This window comes from Siniperca chuatsi, linkage group LG12, assembly GCF_020085105.1.
Source record: "Siniperca chuatsi isolate FFG_IHB_CAS linkage group LG12, ASM2008510v1, whole genome shotgun sequence".
NCBI lineage: Eukaryota > Metazoa > Chordata > Actinopteri > Centrarchiformes > Sinipercidae > Siniperca > Siniperca chuatsi.
This window is the reverse complement of record NC_058053.1, coordinates 24,982,400-25,006,516: the sequence shown is the minus strand read 5'-3', so window position 1 is coordinate 25,006,516 and position 24,117 is coordinate 24,982,400. Positions and strand designations below refer to the sequence as shown.

The 24,117-nt window shown below is 40.0% G+C and overlaps 1 protein-coding gene across 2 annotated transcripts in view; it reads right to left on the bottom strand.

The window, feature by feature from the left end:
• kalrna (kalirin RhoGEF kinase a) overlaps positions 1-24,117 on the bottom strand; it is a 144,582-nt gene that overhangs the window by 76,315 nt on the left and 44,150 nt on the right. For both annotated transcript variants that reach the window (XM_044216043.1, XM_044216044.1), the window contains exons 8-19: positions 23,149-23,271; positions 20,616-20,738; positions 19,356-19,547; positions 18,334-18,465; positions 15,847-15,945; positions 15,563-15,694; positions 10,121-10,243; positions 4,533-4,724; positions 4,094-4,263; positions 3,248-3,422; positions 2,718-2,967; positions 366-532 (exon numbers count right to left, since the gene is read on the bottom strand). In XM_044216043.1, the coding sequence (XP_044071978.1) occupies positions 366-532; positions 2,718-2,967; positions 3,248-3,422; positions 4,094-4,263; positions 4,533-4,724; positions 10,121-10,243; positions 15,563-15,694; positions 15,847-15,945; positions 18,334-18,465; positions 19,356-19,547; positions 20,616-20,738; positions 23,149-23,271 (1,878 nt within the window). The remainder of the gene's footprint in view (positions 1-365; positions 533-2,717; positions 2,968-3,247; positions 3,423-4,093; positions 4,264-4,532; positions 4,725-10,120; positions 10,244-15,562; positions 15,695-15,846; positions 15,946-18,333; positions 18,466-19,355; positions 19,548-20,615; positions 20,739-23,148; positions 23,272-24,117) is intronic.

Below are 24,117 nucleotides of genomic sequence, written 5' to 3'. Positions count from 1 at the left end.
TTTTCCTGGCCCTTTACTGTACGCTGACCGATCACAGTCAGCGTACAGTAAAGGCAATGAGTCTGTGTTATCTTATTTGACAGAAATCTATGCATTTTCTTGTTATTTCTGACCATTTGATAAACAAAAATGTAGGGCTGTACCAAATTGGTCAGCAACCTGCAGAGTGGAGGAGTGGACAGGTGAATCCTGTTAAAGCAAAAGAACTTTTCAAATTTCTCTGAAAGAAAGTCAAATGAGAGGTAATGAATGATGATTCCCAATAGGGTTGGCCCAACGAACGAAATGATGCCCAGGATGACATTTTTTAGAGAACTGCTTCAGTTTCTTCAGTGCCTGGTACTGGTGTTTGCATGTGCGTTTACCTGTTTAACCTCGGCCTGTAGGTGGCGCAGCTGCAGGCATTGTTCCAGCCGTGTGTGCGTGTGTTGCGCGTTGAGCTCCACCTCCTGCTGCTTCTCATGGAGGAACTCCAACAGCTCCTGAACCTGAGAGGCCAAGTCCATGTCCTTCTCCCCTGTCAGCTCGATCCCTGACACACAGACAACCACACACACACACACACACACACTCAGCTGTGACAAAATGTTTCCACCTCCAATCAAGGATCAAGGAATGTTTGGTGAAGTTGTGGATGATCGCTGTTGTATAATCTCTAATTCCTCTGCAGCTCTGTATGGACAGGACTCATTCCTCAGTGTAGAGCACCAACACATACAGTAACCCCCTAAAATTACAAACCATCACTTTTACATTACTTTTTACGTATGGGTTGTATTGTGCATGGTAGGTGTATTTTTTTAGCCTTGGACAGAGCCACAGCTGTATCCCCTGTACCTCCATTCTTAATACTAAGCTAGGTTGACTCCAGCTGTGCACTGGTCATAAAGACATTGATATATATCGTCTCATCTCACTTTTCCTCTCTCTAATCTCAAACATGCTCACACTACAAGATTTGAAAATAATGGCGTATCACACACTACGGGATATTATTAAGATTATCGTGCCAGAGGGACCAATACTCCACCTCAAGTGATCTCACGTGATCTGACGGGGAAGCAGGCGTAAACAAAAAATGGAAACAGTGGTGGTACAACAAATTGCTTTGGTAACGTTAATGATTTGCAGTGAGAAGAAACAAAAGCGGAAGGCACAAGTCTGGGTGAGGAAATGGTTGGGGAGTCCCAGTCAACACAGGTTGTCAAGTCTACAGAGAGAACTAGAGGTCAGTTTTAATATGTGTCAACAGTAAAATGCTAACTAATGTAGAATGTTTACCGTTGCTTGGCAACACCATCAACGTCACAGTCTTCTTGTAGATTTGTCTCTCTCATTGGCTTTTGTGGTCCCGTTCGGAAAGTACTGATGTAATCATCCTGATTTTAAATCCCAAATATCAAACATGTTTGAAATTTTTAGGGCGGCCTGATGAGTCTGCGAGCAGGTCGCGAGGCTTAAGACTGGATCTGTAAACCCCTCACATTACCAGATAATCTGAGCCAAACATCGGTACCGACCACGGTCCCAGACCAGATTTCTCCTCCGACTGTCGGGAGGGGTGAATAGGGGATAAATCGGCTCAAAACTGTGGGCCCAGCCTAATTTAATGCAGAAGAATACATTAAATGACAAACATCCTGAAAAGGCATCTTAAAAGGGAGGCTTTTCAGAAATTCACTTTTAAAAGATGTTATATACTGAATGAATGCCTCCTGTCTTTCTAGTTTCATGCAATACTGATTTGATATTTTTAGGTTATAATATTACAGATTTCTGCTTTCTTTTGCAGGTGATTACTTTATTAATATTACATAGTATTAATGTTTAAGCTGCACATGTCTGATTAGTTGAATCATTGAATAAAAGAAAAATGTGTGTCTCTATTCTCAGCCTGTAGCATCTCTTAACTATTAATGCCTTACTTCACCAGTGACTGGCGCTGCCAGAGAGAGAGAGAGAAAGTGTTTGTTTGTGTGTATGTGTGTTTGTGTGTGTGTGTGTGTGTGTGGCGGGTGAGAGAGATTTATCACTCCAGGGGGCAGAGTGACTGAAGCAGAGACCTCCACATATACACAAACATAGACACAAAGTAAGAGGATTGTGCTGTGACGATTTTTGAACCTAATTCTCTCCCTGTTCCACACAGCATGCTTTTCTTTGGGATCACAGTTCATGGTACTGCCGAAACATCAGGGCTCCCACTCTCCTTCATTGTACATTGGCAGCTGTAAATCCAGATGTGTGCCTGCTCAGCCACATTCAGAGGGCGACAGGGACGCGCGTGATCACATCTGAAGTGCAGTGTGAATGCTAATGCATTCCTGAAAGCAATAAAGAATATGACTGCCTAGTTAAGCCTGTAGTGTATGCACAGCACAACAAGCCTCCCCTAACGCAGTTTATTTAAGGTTCTGAAGTTTAAGCAGAGGTACCAAGCAGCCCTCTCCTCTGGCTGCATGGCTGTGTATTTTTTCTGTTCAGCAAAAGCTCACAATTGATCACTTGGGAAGCATGTTAGATGCATTATGATGCCAGGTGTGAACAAAACACAAGGGTATGGTGGGAAATTATCTCTGGGAGCTCAGAAACTAATTTTAAAACAAACAACAGGGCTTCTCTGTGCTTTGCGTCTGTCTCCTGCCTCTCTCTACCTCTTCCCTCCCTGTCCACCCCTTTTCTTTCTCATAGAGCAAAAGATTTTATGTGTGTTTTACCTGAAGCCTGGACCTCCATGATGTACTGGTGCAGGTCTTGACCCTGCTGCATCACTTCGTAGGTCATGTTGTTCATGGCTGCCTTCCTCTCTGCGTGTCTTTTCAGCCGCTGCTCTGCCAGGCCGATGTCCTCTGCGCTGCCAGAGGAGGCGCCGCCTCCCCCACTGCTGCTGCTGCTACCGCCTGAGCGGCTGCCGTCGTTCAGCTGACGAGACAGATCCTCGTTCCAGGTGTCCAACTCCGCTGTGACCTGCAGGAACAGAAGAAATGTGTGATCAGAAGATGTCACATGGAGACACAGTTAACAACACAACACACTAAAAGTCAGTGGGTGCTGCTGAGCTTAGTTTCTTGTGGTGTGTGTATCACTATTGGCTCTAATTAGATCTTATCAGTGGCTGTTGGGCCAATTGGTATTTTAAATCTTAAAAAACAGCAAAGTGTATGTATGTCAAAATAAAATCAAGTACCTGTCTGAGTACTGTATGTCCACTTTGATATTGAACAAACACACACTCTAGCTCTCTTACTTCTATTGTATACTGCTCAAATATGCGTAGCTGGAGAAAGATGTCCAGCTTGATTTTGCGCTCGTGGAACAGTTCCTCCATCTGGCCCTGGGCCTCGTCCAGCTGCTGCAGCACCCCCTGGATGTGTGCGATGGAACTGCAGTGTGGCGTCTTATTGGTCGACATGGCTGCATCTCTGTGGAAAGAGAGACAGAGGGAGACATTAAACCATATGGGCCCGAACAGAAGATCATTATAAGAGGACCTCCTTTGGCAACACTTCTCTTTGGAGAAAGATGCTTTGAGGAGAAGAAGCACTCCAAATAAAACAGGGTAGGCACATATGCTGTACAATATTTGACAAGTTCTATAGTAAATCTATAAAATAAAGCCCTTTCTTTTAAATCATTTATATGAAATACAGAAAAACATGACAAACTAGAGCATACTGGTCTTTTTAATTCCATTTAACAAATTTTACAAAAGAATTGGGATCAGCTGGTAGATTAGTGTATGAACCAACCAGCATTTACACTCCAGCTGGTAGAGTTACAACCAAGTACTTTCCCTCACAACTAGCATTATTTTATTGCCCTTTTACACAAACAAGAGTAAGAGGAGGAGACAGAAGGAGAGATAACCCCAAAAAGAAAAATCTGTCATTGTCAATATGGTAATTATTATAATAATAACATAATCTTGTGGCTGAATGAATGAATGACATTTTAAGTATGAATATTATTACCTCATCTGCTGTATGAATCCTTCTCTCTCTTTAATAACATTATAAAATATTAAAATCATTACCTGAGACACATTTTCCTCCCTCTCAAACACCATCATGAATAATATGAATTTTATTATTACCTGAGCTGCTGTATTAATTCTTCTCCCTCTTTAATCACATTGAGCGTCGCCTCGAGCGTGGCCGTCTGCTGCTGCTGAAACTGCTGGATTAGAGTCTGAACTGAATCCACCGAATCGCAGCACACTTCGTCCAACAGCTGCTTCTGCAGCTCCTCCATCCACGACCACAGCTGGACACACAGAGAGGCGAACAGACAGCCAGCCGGGCAGGTTAGCAGATGTGTGATGAATCTATTAGTAGAGAATTTTCCTTCCACTGAATCACCTCAACACTGCTGTATCTTAAAATACTGGATACTGAAAATAACACTAACAAATACATGCCACTGTAGTCAAAGACAAAATTATTTATTTTTTGTTATTTATTATTTAGGTAAAACTCGCAGGCAGCAGCAGGATGTCTGAGAATGTGTTCCTTCGGTGTGTTTGGGTGCCCCACCTCCTTGGTATGTGTGTGGAAGGAGACAGACATGTCGAGCAGCAGCTTCCTGTGTTCGACTCGGCGGACAAAGTCCTGGATTCGGACTTCCAGGTGTCTGGCTGCCTTGTAGATTTCTTCTGGATCGCACTCTCCGGTCTGAGCCAGCTGCTCAGCCGCCTCCAGCAGCTTGTCTGCATTTGTGTATGTGTTCTGAAAGGGGGAGGAGGGACCTTCATCATCATCGACAGCAACGTCATCAACATTATCAATATCTGTATTAGCTTAGTCTTGTGCTTAGTCATGTTTGTGTTTGGCATGTACAAACTTTTGTAAACTTCTTTTGTTTCATGCCACATTCTCAGTCATCTATGATCAAACTGTGCTAAAGTGACAACAAACAAACTTTTAAATTGTATGACAATTTACGTACAACTTCTCACATTGGCTGTTTAAGTGTCATGGTACTGATAATTCCCCCCGACAGGTCTTAATGTAGAAAATATTAGACTTGGGTGAGGGAATGGAGGAAAGAATCATGGTGTTCTTCACCTCTGCCTCCTCTGTTATTTTCATAGATTAGGACTTTTTCTCATGTATTATCACTAACTCGCTATCATTATGACTATTACTTTAAAAACTGTAAATAAAACATGTTATTACATTATATTCATTTTCATCACCATTACAAGCGTCACTTTGTCATACCTTCCTTCATCACTGTCACATTATTCATCATTATCTTCTTTATCATCGCTATGAGCTTCATCATCATCATCACCGCCATCTTTGCTGTCTTTATGTTTAGAATTATTTACCATTATCATCATCACTATTAGCCCTGCGACGAGTTGGCCACTGTCCAGGGTGTACCCTGCCTAAGGCCCAAAGTCACTGGGATAGGCTCCAGTCACCCGCGACCCCTAACGGGACCAAGCGGTAGAAAATGGATGGATGGATGGATGGATCATCACTATTGGCTTTATCATCATCATCATCATCATTATGGTTTGTTTTCATCATTCTTTATAAATGTCTTCTTTTTTCTGTTACTTTTGTCATTGTTTTCACCGCCATCATCATATTAGCTTTTACATCATCACTAATAATAATACTCTCTCTGATGGTGTTTCTGACCTAATTTAATCAGATTTACACCTAAACACCACTGCTGGACAGGGATAACACTAGATCAGACACATACACACACACACACACAGTCGGATCATGTTCTATTAAATTGTTAATTCCAGTTTCTGTAAATCAACAGCTTAAGGTTTCCTGTTTCTACCTCTATCTACCCCCAAAAGGGAATAAATCCTGTCTGAGTGTTAGGGCTCCCAGCATTCATCAGGAGGATTGTCAGTCTATTCTGGTAAGTATGAGAGATTATCGCTTATTCACTTCATATTACATCTGAGATATTTTGGGGTGACTGGAGGTTGGGGGTGTGGTACTAGAATAAGAAAAAAATGTTGAATGATCCCAATTATTCAAGAATATGAGTTAGGGTATTATGAATGATATCTTACAGTCTGGATATTTCACATGTTAGAGGGATTTGTTAGACGATAAAGATTAGAATTTACAAGATATTATTGCTTTTCACTGCATGACTGGTTTGGTTCAGGGTGAGGATTATAGCAGGGAGATGACAGGAAAGCAGAATCATCCCTGTCACCTCAATATAGAAGACCAAACCTGGCTTTTTAAGACATAAATGAATGAATGGATGAAATAAATGGTAAATAAGAATTGATAAGTAAATGAATAAAGACAACTTAGTAAATAAACTGAACAAACAAACTGAGAAATAAATAGATTTTAAAAATTGAAAAAAATATCTGGAAAAAAAATCAGCAGATGGAAAAAATAAATCCTGTTGAGGTGTTTCATAGAGACTGAAAGAAATTCCATCCACCCCCACTGTATCGGGGGGGTAGAAAAAATAGAAACCCAAATTATCGGCATTTCCCACTTCTCTCTAGAGATGCACTACCACCTATACTTTTTAAACTACAGCCATTTTAAGGGTATAAACTACTATTCCTGCAGTCAGACCCAAAGCGGTTTTAACCTGTAAATGTTCTTTTGCCCCCAATCAGACTCAGCAATTGTGAATACTCACATATAAGATACTATAATCCCACTACTAATGCCACTGCTACTGCTACTCACACAACTAGTGTTACCTCTGTGAATACTATAAACACATAGTACATTTTAGCAACCTTGCTGTACTCCACCATGGCAAACATTCAAAACACCCTATCATCACATACCAACAGCCTTGAAACCATCTATAACACCATAGCAACCACCTAATGATGCCATAACAACAGACTTCAACACCCAAGCAAACAGCTAGTAACCACGCAGAACAACCCAGCAACTAATCAACAACAATCTAGCCCCCACATAACGTTGTGCAAATGCCTACAGAAGCCTGAGCTATGCCCTACAAACCCTTTAGCAACACAACAACAAAAACCCAGGCTTTTCAGCTTTCATTACATTTCCAAACATGCTTGTGTTTTCCATACTGTGACAATCCTATCCCTCTACTACTATTGTCTCTCTTTGTAACAGTCTGAGCTCCCTATCAACCTACCAATGTTGGTAGTGGAACAGGTGAAGCAGTGGCAACCTTCCCCAGAGAAATTAAGATTTAAGGCAGCGAGAACAAGCTAGAGAATAAAGGTTTTAATGAGAATAAATGAGTTCTGGGTTTTCATTAGAGCTGGGACAATTTCGATGTAATAGACGTCATCAATTTCAGAAATACGTCGGCCCGTTGCAATGAAGTATGGCTGCACCCTGTCAAAGCACAATCTCCCCTCGCTCTACCCCTCCAGTCGCACATGCTCTGCAGAGAAACACACACAGAGAGTCTCCTTATGCCCACTTATGCCGTTGTTTAGTAAAAGCTTGTAAGTGCACCTGTTGGTGCCGATGAAAGAATCCAACACAGGAGTTGCATTTTTTGGGCGTCTTTATAAAACATAGTGCTGACGAAGAAAGTCAACAGTGCAGACACATACGGGGAGAGAGAACGAGGCCAGAGGTGTGTGTGTGTGTGTGTGTGTGTGTGTGTGTGGGGGAAAGAGAACTGAAGGGAAAAGCAAGGTGAGCAGATTAAAGTAGTTTGTGAGCAAACACTAGAATAAGTGGTGAATTAAGTAGAATTAAAATATTAACATAAGAAATAACCTACTAGAAATAGGGTAGTATATGAATTTATTCTTTCAAATATTATAATATTTTCAATAGACAAATATATTTTTTGTTGCAGAATAATGCCCTGCAGTACATACTTGTTATTACATTTGCTTGTTTTTAATAAAATATTGAAATATTAATAAGACTAGTTTCTGATATTTATTTTGGGTAAATTAATTGTTATATTAATCAAGTAATAAAAAATTATCTTTAGAATAATCAATAAATTAGTCGTTAACAAAATAATCGGTAGGTGCAGCCCTTGCAGCCCTGAGGAGAGCTAAAAATAAACTAGCCGTAATGAAGTAATTACCCAGTTAAACATACATCCCACTGCATACACATACCTTCATTGAAATGGACACTCCTTACATACTGTATACACAACAACGCTAAAAAAGGAGAGAAAATAAAGACCTTCTTTTCTCCACTTCAGGAAAGGGATTTAATGAAATAAGTTTGAGCAAATCTTTGTGTTTGTACATGAGATAGACTGTGTAATGTGGGTAAACGTACTTACATATTCATCTCTTGGCATGTATCTTAAATCTGTACTAAATGTATTAATGTTATGTATACTGCTAAGTGAAGAGTTTTACCAGCAAAACACCACAAGCTGCATAGAAATGCTAATGGGGGGAAAAAGGAGAGTGTCTGACCCAAATACTGCCGATCCACAGCAGGTTATGAAGGTTAATCCTAATTCAGTGTAAACATCAGATTACACAACTACACACTTTTTAAACGATTAACACTCACTCTTTTATAGGATTATCACATCACTGAAACTCCACTGACCAAAGTAGTAAATGATTTATCAATTGCCATGGATTCTGATTAGACACCTGTCTTACAGTAATTTGATTTGAGACCGCAGTGGATGTCATAGACCACATTATGGGTTTTTTTTCAAGAACTAGAAAGCACTTAGATGCACTTAGGTGCAAATTGTTGAGAAAGCCTCTATAAGAAAATAAACTGATTGGCTGAGGCGGGCTTGGAAAGGTTGTGGGACTTCAGCCCCATATAACAGGAGGGAAAAATGACAAAGACAAAGGGAGAATGACGAGATGAGGAAGGAAAAGAAAAATAGGAGAATAAATAGGAAAAGAAGGGTATCACAGTGGAACCCAATATGTCTTGACACCATGCAGATCGGCAGTGTGTGTTCAGACTTATTGAACAGCAGCAGAGACAGCAAGGATTTGATGGTCCTAAGATATTGTTTGACCTGTTCCCATTTGTTTAGTCTCCAAAGCAATGCTCTAAAACACGCACATCTGCTTTCTGAGTACTTGACGTTAAAAAAAATCGAATCAGACAACTGACAACTTCAATAGAGAAGAACATCAAACACTTTTACTACATCCCATCCACTTTAAAGCCCTTCAAAGCTTCAATTGCATATGAACCAATATTTCTGTAATATGTCTGTGTGATTCTTTAAGCAGGCCTAACTGACAGTTTTGGTGTGTAGTGCTGAACAGCAAATGTTGCATAACTTAAGGACTCAGAACTGTTCAAAATTGTACAGAGAAATTTCACTGTTGTTCGTTTTTAAATGTGCTTTATTATTATGTATTTTTATTTTACAATGGGAAATGTTCAAACCATTCCTTTTGCATCATTGACTTTGCGCATAAGCCACATTTTTGCTCACATTACTGAGAGCTTCAACATGTTTCTTTGTTTTGTTTTCATCTTTATGACCAAAACTCCAGCTCCAGTTTTTCCTACATGATAGACTGTAGCACTGAAATTCAGGAATGGATAACATCTTTTGCAGATCTTTCAGGAAAGGCTTGTGACCATAAATGGTTATGTAGAGGCATGTCTTCATGCTTCCTGCCACCATCAGCCATGGTGGTTTTGAAAATTTGGGATTAATCAAGGCAGACTACTTACAGATGTTTGCAAGGGAAGCGAATAAACATTTGATAAAAACAAACTACTAACTTCTAAATTTTCATTGTAGGAGTGGACCTTTTCCATGTTATGTTGATACTGTAAATGAGAGCCCAGACAACGGACCTGCACTGACCAACTCCTGAACTCAAGAAGTTTAGACAGTGACACAATTTTCATTTAGGGACAAACTGCTCCTTTCAGACAAGTAAGCATTAAGAATTTCACTTCAGTACTGAAAGCATAAGAATGTACAGGTGCAACTGCTTTATTGATACAGAACAACAGTATTGCTCTTTAGTGTCAGATCACATCTGAGGGTAGCCGTTTTTCTTGAAATGTGAAGACATAAAGAAACGCAGCACTCGAAAAGACAAAAGACAGTGTTGATTTCTATTGAAAAGTATTGATCATTGTGTCATTTGTCTGTTTAATTTAAGTGACACTTTTTATTACAATACTTGTGGACAGACACACACACTCACCTGAGCTACATCTTCAAAGTCGTCGTGTCTTTTCTGCAGGGCTCGGGCTCTGTGAAGGGATTTCCCAACACCAGTGTGTTTGCTGAGGAAAGCCTCGCCGTGGTTTTCTATCCAGTCCATCACCTGGATGAGAGAGAACACAATGATCACCTTCACAACATCTCCAACACACACTCAGGATTAAAGGTCACCCGCTGAACCTTCTGTTCCTGGAGCTGCACCCTTTTTTTTTTTTTTACAGTGTATGTACAGACCAGCCGTACAAAATGGTCTCAAACCTCATGAATGAATAATGGAACAGATGAAACCTTCATGATCTGTGTGGGCAATTTAGGTCAGTGCATCTGAAAAGAACAGGGTGTTGAATATTCTGTGCCATTAGACTACTACAGGCCAAACCGCATCATTGATGTGCTTGGCATACGACTGCCAATCACCATATTCATAAAATTGGATTATCATCTCTTAGTACTGTGGATGAAAATGATTTCTGTTGTAGTGTCTTCCTGCCTATGTTGAATTAAATAGTCAGAAACCTTTAAAGGACACCTATGTTGCAGGTCATACTGTATTTTCACAACACAGAACTATTTACCAGTATGTCTAATCTGGATATGATTGACTAATTTCACTGTAGGCCAACTTTTCAGCTAATTGTGCAGTGTGCAGTTGGACTATGTAGGAAAATGTAAATATTTGCTCAGGACTTTGTATAAGTAGAACTGACTCTTTGGGGAACAGGGCCTATGATTCTACAGCATGATGCCAAACATAGTTATAAACTACACTTAGAGCTTAGCTTGGAGAACAGGATGCACTAATACAGCATAATGTTAAAGTGGTTTCCATAACTTTACAGCTCTGACATAGCCATTAAGCCAGTGGCAGGGTGTATGTTATGACTAGTGTTGGGCAAGTTACTTGAATGCAATCAATTACTCATTACAGATGACTCATTAAAAAGTAATCCTGTTACTTTAGTAATTACTCAAAAGCAAAAGTAATTTGTTACATTTCTCGTTACATTCTTTTTTGTTAGCCCAACTCAGTCAAAGGTGCTTTAACACCTCCACAGCCTCCACAGCCACGTTACTTAACGCTAACTTCACGTTAACTCCGGACTTCAGAATTCCCATCCTCACAGTGAAGCTGAGGAGTTCACACACTCCAACTCTGAATATAACAAGGTGATTCCTGAATGGAGGCTTACCACTGGCTAATGTTAACAATCCAGCTAAGAACACACAACATGTAAATAAGACAACCTTGGAGTTATCAAATGGTGCAATTGTTCTCTTTTGGTAGAGGCTAACTGCATCCCCACACCTCCAGCTCCTGCACCAAGCTAGCACGTACCGGACCTTCAAAATATCAAAGCAATGGAGCGTTACTAGAATCAGTAGTTGTAATGTAATCACTGAAATTTCAATTGTAAATCCTCACACTACTTGTTACAGAAAAAAGTAATTACATTACTGTAGCACGTTACTAAGTAATGCATTACTGCCCAATACTGGTTATGATATTAAAAACTGTGAACAACATAATCATTCATTTGGAGCCATGTTTCTGGCCAACTGGCAATATTCACTCTCGTTTAACTCTTTTTGGTCTCCACCAACTCCTGAAGGAAATATCTGGCTCTCTAGCTGCTAAATGCTCCACTATGTTCACCAGTTAGCCGCTAACTGTGTGTGTCTGCTGTTTGGTGCTGAGCAGGTAACGCTGTATGTATGAAAGTATGAAAACAGCTGCCTGCTGCAGCGAGTGTGACCCAAAACAGTAAAGTTGTGGGCTAAACCATGAGCTCAAACTATAAAGCTCTAATTTCACTACATCTCAAAACAGTTTTTTGGGCCTTGAAGGAAAAGTGTGTATGGATGAATAGTGTTGTAATTCATGACATCAGTGTGGTGTAGTCAGTCCAGCTGGAGCCACAAAGAGGTCAGCGAAAGGTCACAAGATACACAAACTGAAGCATGCTGACTGCAGCTGGACAATCTTTATTTCAATGTGCAGCTAAAACTGCCAAATAAAACTACACACCTAATATGTGCTCTTTCAGCCTTTACTTCTGCATCCCTCGCTCTTCCTCTCTGGGGTCACATATATCCTGTAGCATTACAACTCTGGTTGGAATAGCCCTGTTTTCACTGATTTATAGACTATTGGTATGAGCATACTCTCTCACTTGTCTCACTTTCTATGTGTATCTCTCGCCCTCTGTGTGTCTGTGTGTTTCTCCATGGCTCTCTCTGGGGTCTCATAGAAACTGATGCATGACGAGTACAGTTGGCCATGCTATGTTTTCAATTAATTTATAACTTGCTAATACACTCTATTCTTCACTCACTATTTTTCACTCTCTTTTTGTCTTTTTACCTCTCTTAAGCACTCTCTCACACTCTCTCTTGGGTCACATATAAATGTTTGCATAGCACTCATACTTATGCTATACACCCATAGCATTCATCTACATCATACATGATGACTTGTGTTACAATTGACCTTCTTAAAATTAATGAAATGTGCTGCTGTTATTATCTGTGTGTGTACATGTGTGTGTGTGTGTGTGTGTGTGTGTGTGTGTGTGTGTGTGTGTGTGTGTGTGTGTGTGTGCATCTGATAGAGTTGCGAAGAGGGAGGAGCTATTTCAGGTGCCCAGGTTTCAGAAGTGAAAGTCCCATAAATTTTTCCAGAGACGATGTTATGTGACTCACAGTTGGAGGTCTCCCGGTTAAATAATCAGAGCAAAATATTAACGACTGCATTATAAAATATCTCGTTCTTTGATTAAAAAAAAAGTCGAAGGTACAAGCCTGTGTACATAAAAACTGGAGGAGAAATGAACTACAACTCCAAAGGTGCATTGCGGTACAAACCATCACCGATCTTAACCACTAACAACAGGCGGGAGCTAAAGATTATGCCTTTTAGAAAACTGCTTTCAAACTCTGCAAAATCTGTTCAATCTTAATTTCTGGATCAATTTTGGGTGAATTCAACTACTATGGCGCCTCGTTTTGCTTACAACTACAACAACAAAGCGTTTCTCACCTCTGACCGGCTTCTTCTGCATAGCAACGGCGGCCGAGGCTAATGGATAGTGAAGTATTTAGAGCTGTCCACCATCATCAAAATTTGATTTCTCAGAAACAAAGTTGAAATCATTGAAACTGGCATCCATAACATAAACCTATAGGTATTGTTACATTATCCAGGAGAGTCCTATGTTTGTGTTGTTGTGTACCTTTCTAGATATCGTTTAAATAACTAATTGAAATGGAAACACTTCAACTGCGCAACTCTATACAAACCACAAAAGTAATATTTAGGTTACCGAGGTGATAAGCAGCAGTATGAAGTGAGGATTAGGATTCTGTATTTTCTGTTTAAACATGGGTACTACAACTGTACTATTGTTACTACTAGCACTACTACTACTGTAAGTAGTTACTGATACTTGTGGAAAGTTACTCAAGCACTGTACTTAAATACAATTTTAAGGTAATTGTGCATTACTTATACTTCACTACATTTCAGAGGGAAAATATTGAATGCAATCAAAAATGTTGCCACTGTGCAGATCCAGGTTTTACACACAAAACATATGATCAGTGCATACGATATGATGTATTGTTATAGATTTAACTACCTAACAGTATATAAAAGTAGTTCAAATTAGCTTGACCTCCACCAGCTACAACATGAAAATGCACAGTAATCGATCAGTAATAATAAGAGATTATTATATAGTGTAATAATTTGACACTGAGAGGGGCCATTCTGCTGCATTATGTGTGCTTTCATTTTTGATACATTAAGCACATTTTCCTGTTAATGCTTCTGTATTTTGTAAGTAAGATTTTGAATGCAGAATACCGAATGCAGAATGTGAATACCTCTTCCACCACTCGTACTGGTACTGATACTACTGCTGCTACTGCTATCCCTACTACTACTGCTACTAGTAATAGTGCTACTAAAACTATTTCTACCATTGCTACTGCTGCTGTTACCACCTCTGCTAAGAGCAGCAGCAGTACAAGTATTAGTAACAGTGCCTGTAACAGTATTAACAGTATTAGTCACAGTATTACTGCTACTCCTGTTACCACTTCTACTACTAGTAGTACTACAAGAAGGTGAGTATTAAGTTGTGAATGAGAACATCTGAACTGGCTGACAACTTTAAACAACTGACCTACTAATTCTGTCTGAGTGATAAGCAGACCACTTAGCATGGGTACACCTCATCCATCTGCTTTGTTTTTCTGGGTGGATACCTGCAAATCTTACAGCCTTTTTTTGGGCTAAAATCACAACTTACCGAGAGTAATAACTGGGTCTGTGTTGCTTGATGTGGAGTATCACGCTACTTGTTCCAGGTAACATACATACATGGGCATGTAAAAAATGACCATAGACTCTGCATCGGGTCCACTCAACAAATGGAAACAACATAAAATGACTTAATTCATATATTTCTGTCATATCCTTATTTTCTACTATTTTGAACAAAATGTATAATGTATTTCATCTGTTGCTTTCCTTGCCTGCAGGTGCCGCAAATCAACATCACTACATCTGCAGGTCTGAGCAGTTGCTTCTGCTCCTGTCTTTGCCTATAGGTGGCACAGAGTGGACTGGAACTGCAGGTGTTAAACTACAGGAGTTGCATCTCTACAGTTGGATGATATTGCCTGGACTTCGTTTTAGCTGTTTCGCATCACTCTGTGTCCTTGTTACTGTACTTTATGTTAGAAAAACTCTTCAGAGTGCACATGTGGACTCTTTACTGAGATTCCAGGGGTTTTCACTAATGCCAGTGGTATTTGGCTGCACCTCAATCCTACTGCATTACTGTCAGACCCACAATCACATTAAAGAAAGTAAAATAATACACAAGACCTCCCCCTCAACCACTGATGACATTGGTTAAAAATACCCTTCATAAAATATAGCTGTGATATTGAATTTTGAGCTCCTGGATATCTCTAAAACCTCCAGGAATCTGAGCTGACACCTTTCCAAAACCACATGGTCTGCTTGTCTGTGAAATATGAGCAGTGGTACCAGCGGAGCAGAGATCCGCTCTGAGCGTTTTATCTCAGGAATTTTCACATTACACACTGTTTAGCAGCGACGAGAAGACAGCAGAGATGAATGAACAGGTAGTGAATAATATCTGTTCCCCTGTGGTTTGACAAAATTCTCTGACCTTATGGGTGAGTAAAACTCTTACAAACCCCTTTCAGTGAACTCAAAACTGCAATAAAAAGTTAGAATGTTGTTTTTCTCAGTTCCTAAATAGCTGGCATTTACATCCAGTAGCAACAATATGTTCTTCCACTCTGTGTTTTGGACTTCTCACTTGCTGACACACTCCTAACGTTTTCATTTCACTTGCTTGCTGTATGCTTTGTGCATGTGTGTGTGTACCTGCTGGACATCTTGCTGGAACACACACAGCTGCAGTCTCTGGTGCAGTCGGACTTTTCGATGCTGCCAGATATTCTCCAGACGCCGCTGATGGTGGAGAACCTCGTGAACCACATCCAGGATGCAGTGAACCTGCGAAATGACACAAATGTTAACTAGACAGTCACATTTTTTATTAATTTTATTAGATTTTTATTAAATATAAAATACTCTAAGCTGCGTCTCTTTTGTGATTGGCTAGCAGAAGAAGCCCTGACCCCACAAAGGAACACAATGGCACTGACCGCTTTGGAGTAATTGGCAGTGGCTGTCAGCGAATCAGAGTTGCCGGGACTCAGAGGCCTCTGGAGGACGTCCAATAGGGCTTTACCGTCCTGACTCACCTAGAAACACAGTCAGGTAGGTCACAGAGAGATTAGAAAGGCTGCACAGATAGACATTACAGATAGATGAAGACAGACTGAAGGGAAGACAGGAAAAACAGGCAGACAGATGAAAAGAGTAAAACAGCTTTTCCTAAGAAATTAAAATTAGAGTTTAACCTTTTTCTGCTTCTTCTCTGCTCAGCTTCCCTCTTCTCTCCTCTCCAAAACAAACATATACTTTCTAAATCGGCATTTCACTTCTTACTGCTAATTGCTAAATTATACATGGAAACACACCACTGAAACCTCTGTGTCACACACAAGCAGTGACTCCTGTTTCTTTTCTGCAGGAAATGATCCCTGTGTGTCTTTTTATATTCCCTTGTGTTTCTTTTATATCTTGTCTTAATGCAGTTTGTCTTATGAATTGCCTTGTTGTTGAAAGGTGCTCAGTGTTTCCCATACGGGAATGATTTTCTAGTTTTTTCAGTGTATTTCGCTCATCCCCAAGCACACAGAACAGTAGGCTATCCGCGAGCGGCGGAAAAGCATCCTTGCATCAGGGACGACTGAAAGCATGGTGAGCAGATTAAATAAAATAACTAAAATAAGGTGGAGAATTAAGTAGAATTAAAATGAAATACTAGAAATAGGGTAATATATGAATGTAATCTTTCAAATCTTATAGCCCGTATTTTATATTTTCAATAGATACATATTACCCCTCCCCAAATAAATTTGCCTTGACTTGCCTGTGGTAAGTATTTTTATTAGTAAAGATCATTTAAAACGAAACGATAATGAACTTTCAAGGTACTGTTAGAATGATAGTTATTTCACTTGTTGTGGGCTGGTTCAAACATCCTTCTGGTTTATGTGCATGTGCATTTTATGAAATATATGCCTCATGACTAATCAACTAATTGTTTCAGCACTACTGCTTTTAATTGAGAAGAATACTTTCCAGACATTTTTACTGGCTCTTGAGCTGGAACACTGCAGGACTGGCACTATCATGAAAATTAATCAAGACGATTTACATAATGAGATGCACAAGGGAAACGACCTAAAAAGTACTTTTTACATGGTTAGCTGTGAAGATGATTCAAAACCAAGGTCCAATGCATGCTACTGCCTTGATGCATGAGGTTGCAACCAAGCAAATGCCTGCACACACACACACACACACACACACACCTGGCTTCATCTTCTCTGCTTTTAATCATTCAAAGATGTAGTCACATTATTTCACAGAACAGAGAACATGATGTTGTAACTCATCTTTACCCATATACATCAGACAAGAAGAGCCTCTGCTTACAGATCTTTATTTTGTGTCATATCGTTTCTGGAAACCTCAGAGGCACTCTTAGCACTGTAACATTCGTTCACCCCATTAAATAAATGCATCAAGTCAAGAGTACAAGATAAAAACCCTCGCCAGTCTCTGAGCGTGTCACTTTTTGCAGCGCTCTCACAGGAAACAATGCTGTCATAGCTTGCCAAGCCTAACCACCTCAGTCTGAGCCCAGAGCTTTATGTGTGTGTATAAATGGACTTATCTTTTCACAGATAAGCATAAATTGAGCTAACACTGCAACAGCCCGTCTAAAGATATAATGCCGGACTGCAGCAAAGAGCAGAGTGGGAGTGTTCCCAGACTAAATTTAGTGGGACACGGAGGGTTTTCAGACTGCAGCTCTGCACGGTGGCGGTGCGGCAGCTGACCAGCGCCACCCTGTCATCACACCTAGTCACAGCCAGCACCACTGAGCTGCCACATAGCAGCATTTAACAGCACCCAAAGGAGAGACTCTGTACTCTGGAGTCCACATCCCTCCTTGATGGTCTTTTTTCCAGAATGTCTTCATTCTTTCATTTCCCATGTCCTAAAAGCTAAAATGTTTTATTTTGCAGATCAGGGGCCATTCAAAGTTCTAAGCATCCCAGGGCATGTTCCAAACAGAAATGGTATTATACTTGATATAACTGTCTTTCTTAACAATCACTGTCACAATAACAAACAATGGACACAAGTTGGAGCTCTCCTACACCACGCGCAGGGAAGTGGACACCGAAGCATGCTGGGAAATACACATCTATGATGGAGGAAAGTGGAGAAAGCGATGTTTTGTAAGCAAAGACAGAAAACGACACAACAGAAGAAACTGGTGCCTACGAGAGGTGGCTGTGAAACTCTAGGCTTCATAACTTAAATTTAGAAACCAAAAGGTTTTAACACGTATGCTACAGCCTACAGTATAGTGCAAACATGTCAATTTAATTTTGGTTGGAGTATAATGCTAGCTTTAGCCTTTGTGACCTCACCATACAGGCTCTGGTGGCAGTGGATAATCAGTGGATTTCAGTTACTAGGTTATGTGGTTAGCTGTGCTGTTGGTTTACCTCAGTGTAAGCCTGGGTGACTTGCTCGTACAGGCTCTGATGGCGGTGGATTGCGATTTCCAGCTCCTGCATCTCGGACGGTAACCCTCCCTCACTGCAGACTTTACACCAGGCCTCCACCTCCGACAGGAACTGTGGAAGCAACACAGACACACATAGAAAGTGTTTGGTCTGGTCAACTACTGGCCAGATTGCCATGACATTTACATACACACACACACACACACACACACACAAAATATACAATATGCTGTCTTGTGGAATAAATGAATGAACACTGCAAACTCTAGAGGACGTTAGCATTGTTGCTGTAGTTTTGAGATCATTTACAAACGGGTAATGTAGCTGCAAAAATGAAGACAGCCTTTACTTCTATCACTCTTTAATCGCTCTCATTTTCACACTTTTCTATCTGTAGTCGTGCCAATTTTCTTTCTCTTGTCTCTCCTTCCCCATCTTGTGTTTCATCTTTCATCCTGACACTTTTTTGTTTGCCTGTTTTTCATTAGGCTCTTTCTCAATGTCAGCCAATCCCTTCTCTGCCCCCACCACTCTGTCTCTCCCTCTTTTAGACTTTCATCTCCAGCTCTCTCAAATGTACACTTGTAGCTAATGTCAAGGGCCCAGCAGGAATCAAACAACTCCCATCTGTTGCCATGTCAACCTTCCAAGAATCAGCAGTAGAGCAGTTTGATCTATTAAATATAATCAGACACTAAAAATGTCCCATTTACATTTTACATTCTGGACATGTGTCTGCTGCAGAGAGACTCCTAGATTAGATGGTTACCAGATCAGCAACCAAGCAACAGCGGTCTCACTGTAAGTGGAACAGCTTTTCCTCTAATGACAGAGAAATGAAGGGGAAGTCCTTACATCAGTTTAGGAGGAGGGGGTATTGACTTTTTTCAGACATGACCAATGTGCTTCCACCTAATGCTAGCTGGGTACAGATTTGTTCTCACCTCAAGCTCTGCTCAAAGACGTCTAGGTAACCTTTAAATTTTTTCTTATGACCTCACCTGTTCAGCCTTCTGGTGAAAGACAGACGACATGGCGAGGATGGTGGAGCGCTCGTCAAGTGCAGCAGCAAAACTTTTCCAGTCCTGATCCAGTTGACCTGAGATCTGTTTTATCTGTGTGGAGGCGTAGTGACTGGCCTCCACCAGGCGGCTCGCCACTGACATGATTCTGTTGATATTTACATAGGCATTCTGGGAAGAAGAAAAAAACATTAACAAAATGCTGTTGGTAACCACCTGGCTTAGACCCGATCTTACTGTCAACAGTACAACTGGATTTAATCATTGTTAACCTAATGTATAAAATACTGTCAAGACACTAAAAACTGCATAAATAATGCTGTTAGCTAGTTGTTTCTATAAAAAAATGATTTAAATATGTAAAAATTGATAAATGATGTCTTACTGTTCTGTTCTAAACTTGAGCCAACTGAGAATGACCTGAATTCTACTTTAAAAGATGTAGAAGTGTATTTTCTTTTCATGCCATGGCTTGTGTGTAGTGGTGTTTTTGCTACATTTTAATGATTTCTTCTCATTGACTTTTGGAACAGCTGTACTAAGTAAAAGGTCCATTGTGTAACATTTAGGAGGATCTATTGGCAGAAATGGAATATAATATTCATAGGTAAGATAAGATAAGATATTTATTGAGCTGGTCATTTGTTGGGACATTTTAAAAAGAGGAATCAATCATAAAACCATGACACCATAAATTCATAACATCATTCATAACGCATTGACTTAATGCAACAGTGCCTCCTTAATTAGCGACGCTACATGGTTTTATTAGTGTATAATCACCTGAAAATAAGAATTGTTATGTTTTTGTTACCTTAGAATAAGCCGTTTTTATCTACATTAGGGAGCGGGTCCCCTTCTGCGGAGTCCGCCATGTTTCTACAGCGCCTTTCACGTTTTTCGCGAGTTTCCCAGCCACCGTAGTTTCTCCTACACGCTTGGAAGGCGAGCGGCATTCAGTTGGTTGCAATCTGCAACTTCACCACTAGATGTCACTAAATCCTACACACTGGTCCTTTAAGAAAAACTAAGGTAACCTTAGCTAACTTAACCTAACTACATTACTATATTCTGAGTGTAGTTAACACTTACTAGGCAGATTAACAGGTTAACTAGCACAGAGACTGACTGACTGTTGATCATGATGGTGACCTCTTCTTATCTCTGCTGTCATGCACAGTGATCTACAGTGATATGAGTACGTAATGTGAGAATTATGGTTGTGAGGACATTGGCTACCATGGAGTTCATGGCGAAGTGGCTGTGTTGAGTCTGCAGCTCCACAGCATGTTGGTAACCTCGGCCAATCTCCGTGTGACTCTGCAGGAACACTTCTTTGTTGTGGCTGATCCAGTCAAACATCTGCACACACACCACACAGCAACATTAATAACATTGCAAACTATGTCACACATTCATTTTTTTGTATCACTGCGAGCGCAGAAAACCTTGCATTGAAAATTAAAGTTGCATCAGGAACAAATCATCTACCATGAGAGCACATATGAAAAACCATTTGATCAATTTAAAAGGATTTCTTAAACTCAAAGATTTGACAAGTTTGACAAATCTTAACTCAAGGTTCACTTATAGCTTTTTGCGATTGAAAGCTCTGGAAAAGCTAGTAAGTGGACTTAGAGTACAGATTTATTTGCCAGACTAAAACACAGGGACAATTACTGACAGTTGGCGACTCCTAAAACTGTATTTTATTCTTTCATATAAGCCTTTGCATGATGTATTTTTAAAATTTTTGTGATTGAAGTTCATAACATGCTTTTTCAAGCAGCTGCCCTGACGAATCTTGTGTGTCTACAATAAAGTTGGTGAGTAAAACAAGATACAAGATATATTTATTGATCATTTCACAACACAGGGTTGTATAATAAACATTACCATAACTGAGAGAAATTTTGGACAAAATTACATAAACACGATCCAGGCTGTAAAAAGAACAAAGGAATATTTCTTTAAAAACATGAACATCATTTTCTCTTGTTGGCTTCATCTTTACCAGCTGATTAGTGTGACGCCTAAGAGGCCAGGACAACCTTCAAGGTTGCTTCTCCATCTGAATCAATCTTTGTAGACAGATGGAGGCCTGTTGTGGCACCGTGCGGTTACCATGGTTACCACATCATCTACAGTACACAGTCATTTCTCTAGCAGTCATTTCCACAGAGGGAACACCTCGTCAGGTCTGACTGTTTGCCTGGCTCGACTGCGAATGCTGAGTGTTTCCCACAGTGTAAACTCATCCACTCACCCCCACAGTTCCTCAGCATGACAACACTGATGCGGACAAAACCGTTTTCTTTTTTCGCTCTGTTTGCTTTACAGTAAATATTTACTGTTCCTGCATGTGGATTTCTGTATGGAACAACACACCAGGTCAGCTGACGCCCATCTGTCTGTGTGTGAATGTGTGTGTGAGAGAGTACAAGCTGCACTCCCATCAACAACACTTAGGATACCACCAAACACACGTATCAAGAGGCAGGGCTACAGGTGGACAAGGTCAGCCATTCTGGATCAATGCGTGTGACCTTGTTTGTCATACAGTACCGTTGTCGTAATAACTGGTGTTTTTGCATCCGTTCATATTTAAAACTGTAAGCTCTGTCACCAGAATATATTAGTATTTATTAGGTGTGCAGATGTCAGCAGTCCCAGACATTAGTTTACAGCAGTCAGTGATGTATGTAGGTATTTTCTGTTGTGTTTAAATGCTATATTTTTGCAGTATTTCTTTTAGCTATCTTGTGGTGCTTGTAGCATTTCAGACGTTGCAATTACCTGTAATCCTTAAATACTGACCCCTTCACATCAGAGAGCGTGATCTTTCTATATATGGCATTTCGTAATGAAATTGAAATAGTTCAGCATGTTGTCTTAGACATGATGGTATGATAATGATGAATGGAATCCAAACATTCACTCACAACTGCAGCAAATCACTTAGCTGAGGTAAGTGAAGAAATGCCGGCTGATTTTCCACTGTATTAACTGCTAACAGTGTTCCTCTGTTTAGATTAACAGTACAAGGTAATTTATTTAGACCGCTAAGGAGTTTCCGGTATGGTGGCATGGTGACAGAGTGGAAAACAATGTATGAAACTGTCCTGAAGGAAGAAAAACCAGACAGAAGTTCAAATCCTAGTTGGAGATAAAGATGAACATACAGAGGAATGAAGAGGAAATACTGGATGTGGCTCTGCACTGTAATTTCAAAGTAAAGATCCTATTATTATATTGAATCAAAGCTGAGAATGTGATGACAAATTGTTAGCAAATATTATGTTCTCAACCTTTTTTAGCCTCTGAACCTATTTTTAGGTTCCAGCTCCTCGTGATGATGTGATGACTTAGTAAACAGAATGGCTGATCAAAGCACCAAATATTTAGAGCAGTTTTTAATGATCAACACGTTTGCTCATGATGGCTTAACCTAGCTCTTTCTATGTGCATCTCATCCCTGAGGCTGCTTCACAGTAAAAGCCTCATGTGTGTCTGAATAATGCAGTAAGACATAAAACAAGAAGGCATCATTGGGGGACCTTTATTGTGAAGCAGCTGCAGGACTGCAACATGTACGTGTTGAGTTTAAATCTTTATTTTTACTTTTTTGTGTTTAGACTTATTTGTATCAACCACAATCCAAAATCCAAAAGTTCTTGTTTTATCACACCTCATGCAGCAATCACAATATGCAAGTGTATTACACTTGTTGCATTTGCTCTGTTTCACGCAGCCCTAGTGATAATTGACTCACCTTCTCGGCATCCTGTTCGAAGAGGCGGAGCTGGAAGCACTGGTCCAGCTTCAGCTTCCTGACGTGCCACATCTGATGGAGATGCTGCCTCGTGGAGTGGAGCTTATCCAGCAGACTGGCCACCTGGCAAAAAGCAAGATTTAAGAACTGTTGTATCTTATAATGTCTTATCCATTTGGAGTTCAACTGGTTGGATAGATTTGTGGTTTGATTGTTAAATAACCAGAGAAAAATGCAGCAGTTCATGGTTGGACAGAATAACACAACATCTACTGCATATTTTATCCTCCAGTTTGATATTTCCAGTGTCTGGTGGGAATCCCAATGTGTTATGCTTCATGCCAATTTCCTGCTCAAGCTGAAACACTTTTTTCTTGTGCAGATGCATTCTTGAGTCTGCATCTGTTTTCAGCCATTCATGTCTTTTCATTGGTTTGGTATGCATTCAACCACCTTTAAAATTTGTTTTGCAAATCTGAATGTGCATTAAGAGTTTTTATTTTCTTTAAAAATCAATGACAGATGTGTGTTGCTGGTTTTTAAAGCTCTCAGTTACTTTTTATATTTCATCGTGTCTTTTACATCCCAGACGGTGCTGTTATTTGTAGGTCTTTGAACGGCACCAGTGGGTCGTGTAAGAACAAGCATATGAAGTTTTCCCTGATATACCTCTAAACTGTCAGTTCTTCACCTGTAGACATGTGAGTGGCGGGGTCTCTGGTCATTTTTATAAAGCTACTTAAAACCCACAGTTTTACCTTAACTTTTTATTTTTTTAAAAATGCATGAACTGTCTTTGTTCTAAATTACATTCTACTTTGTTTGCACTACTTTTTATCCCATTGTTTCATTTATTTTATTTTTCTTTATTTGTTTATCATTTCAGTTGCAAAGCACTTTGAGCCTGATAAACAAGATTAAAATTAAAAAAAATGTTGTGTAAGACATAATTTAGGCCTCATGTTAAAT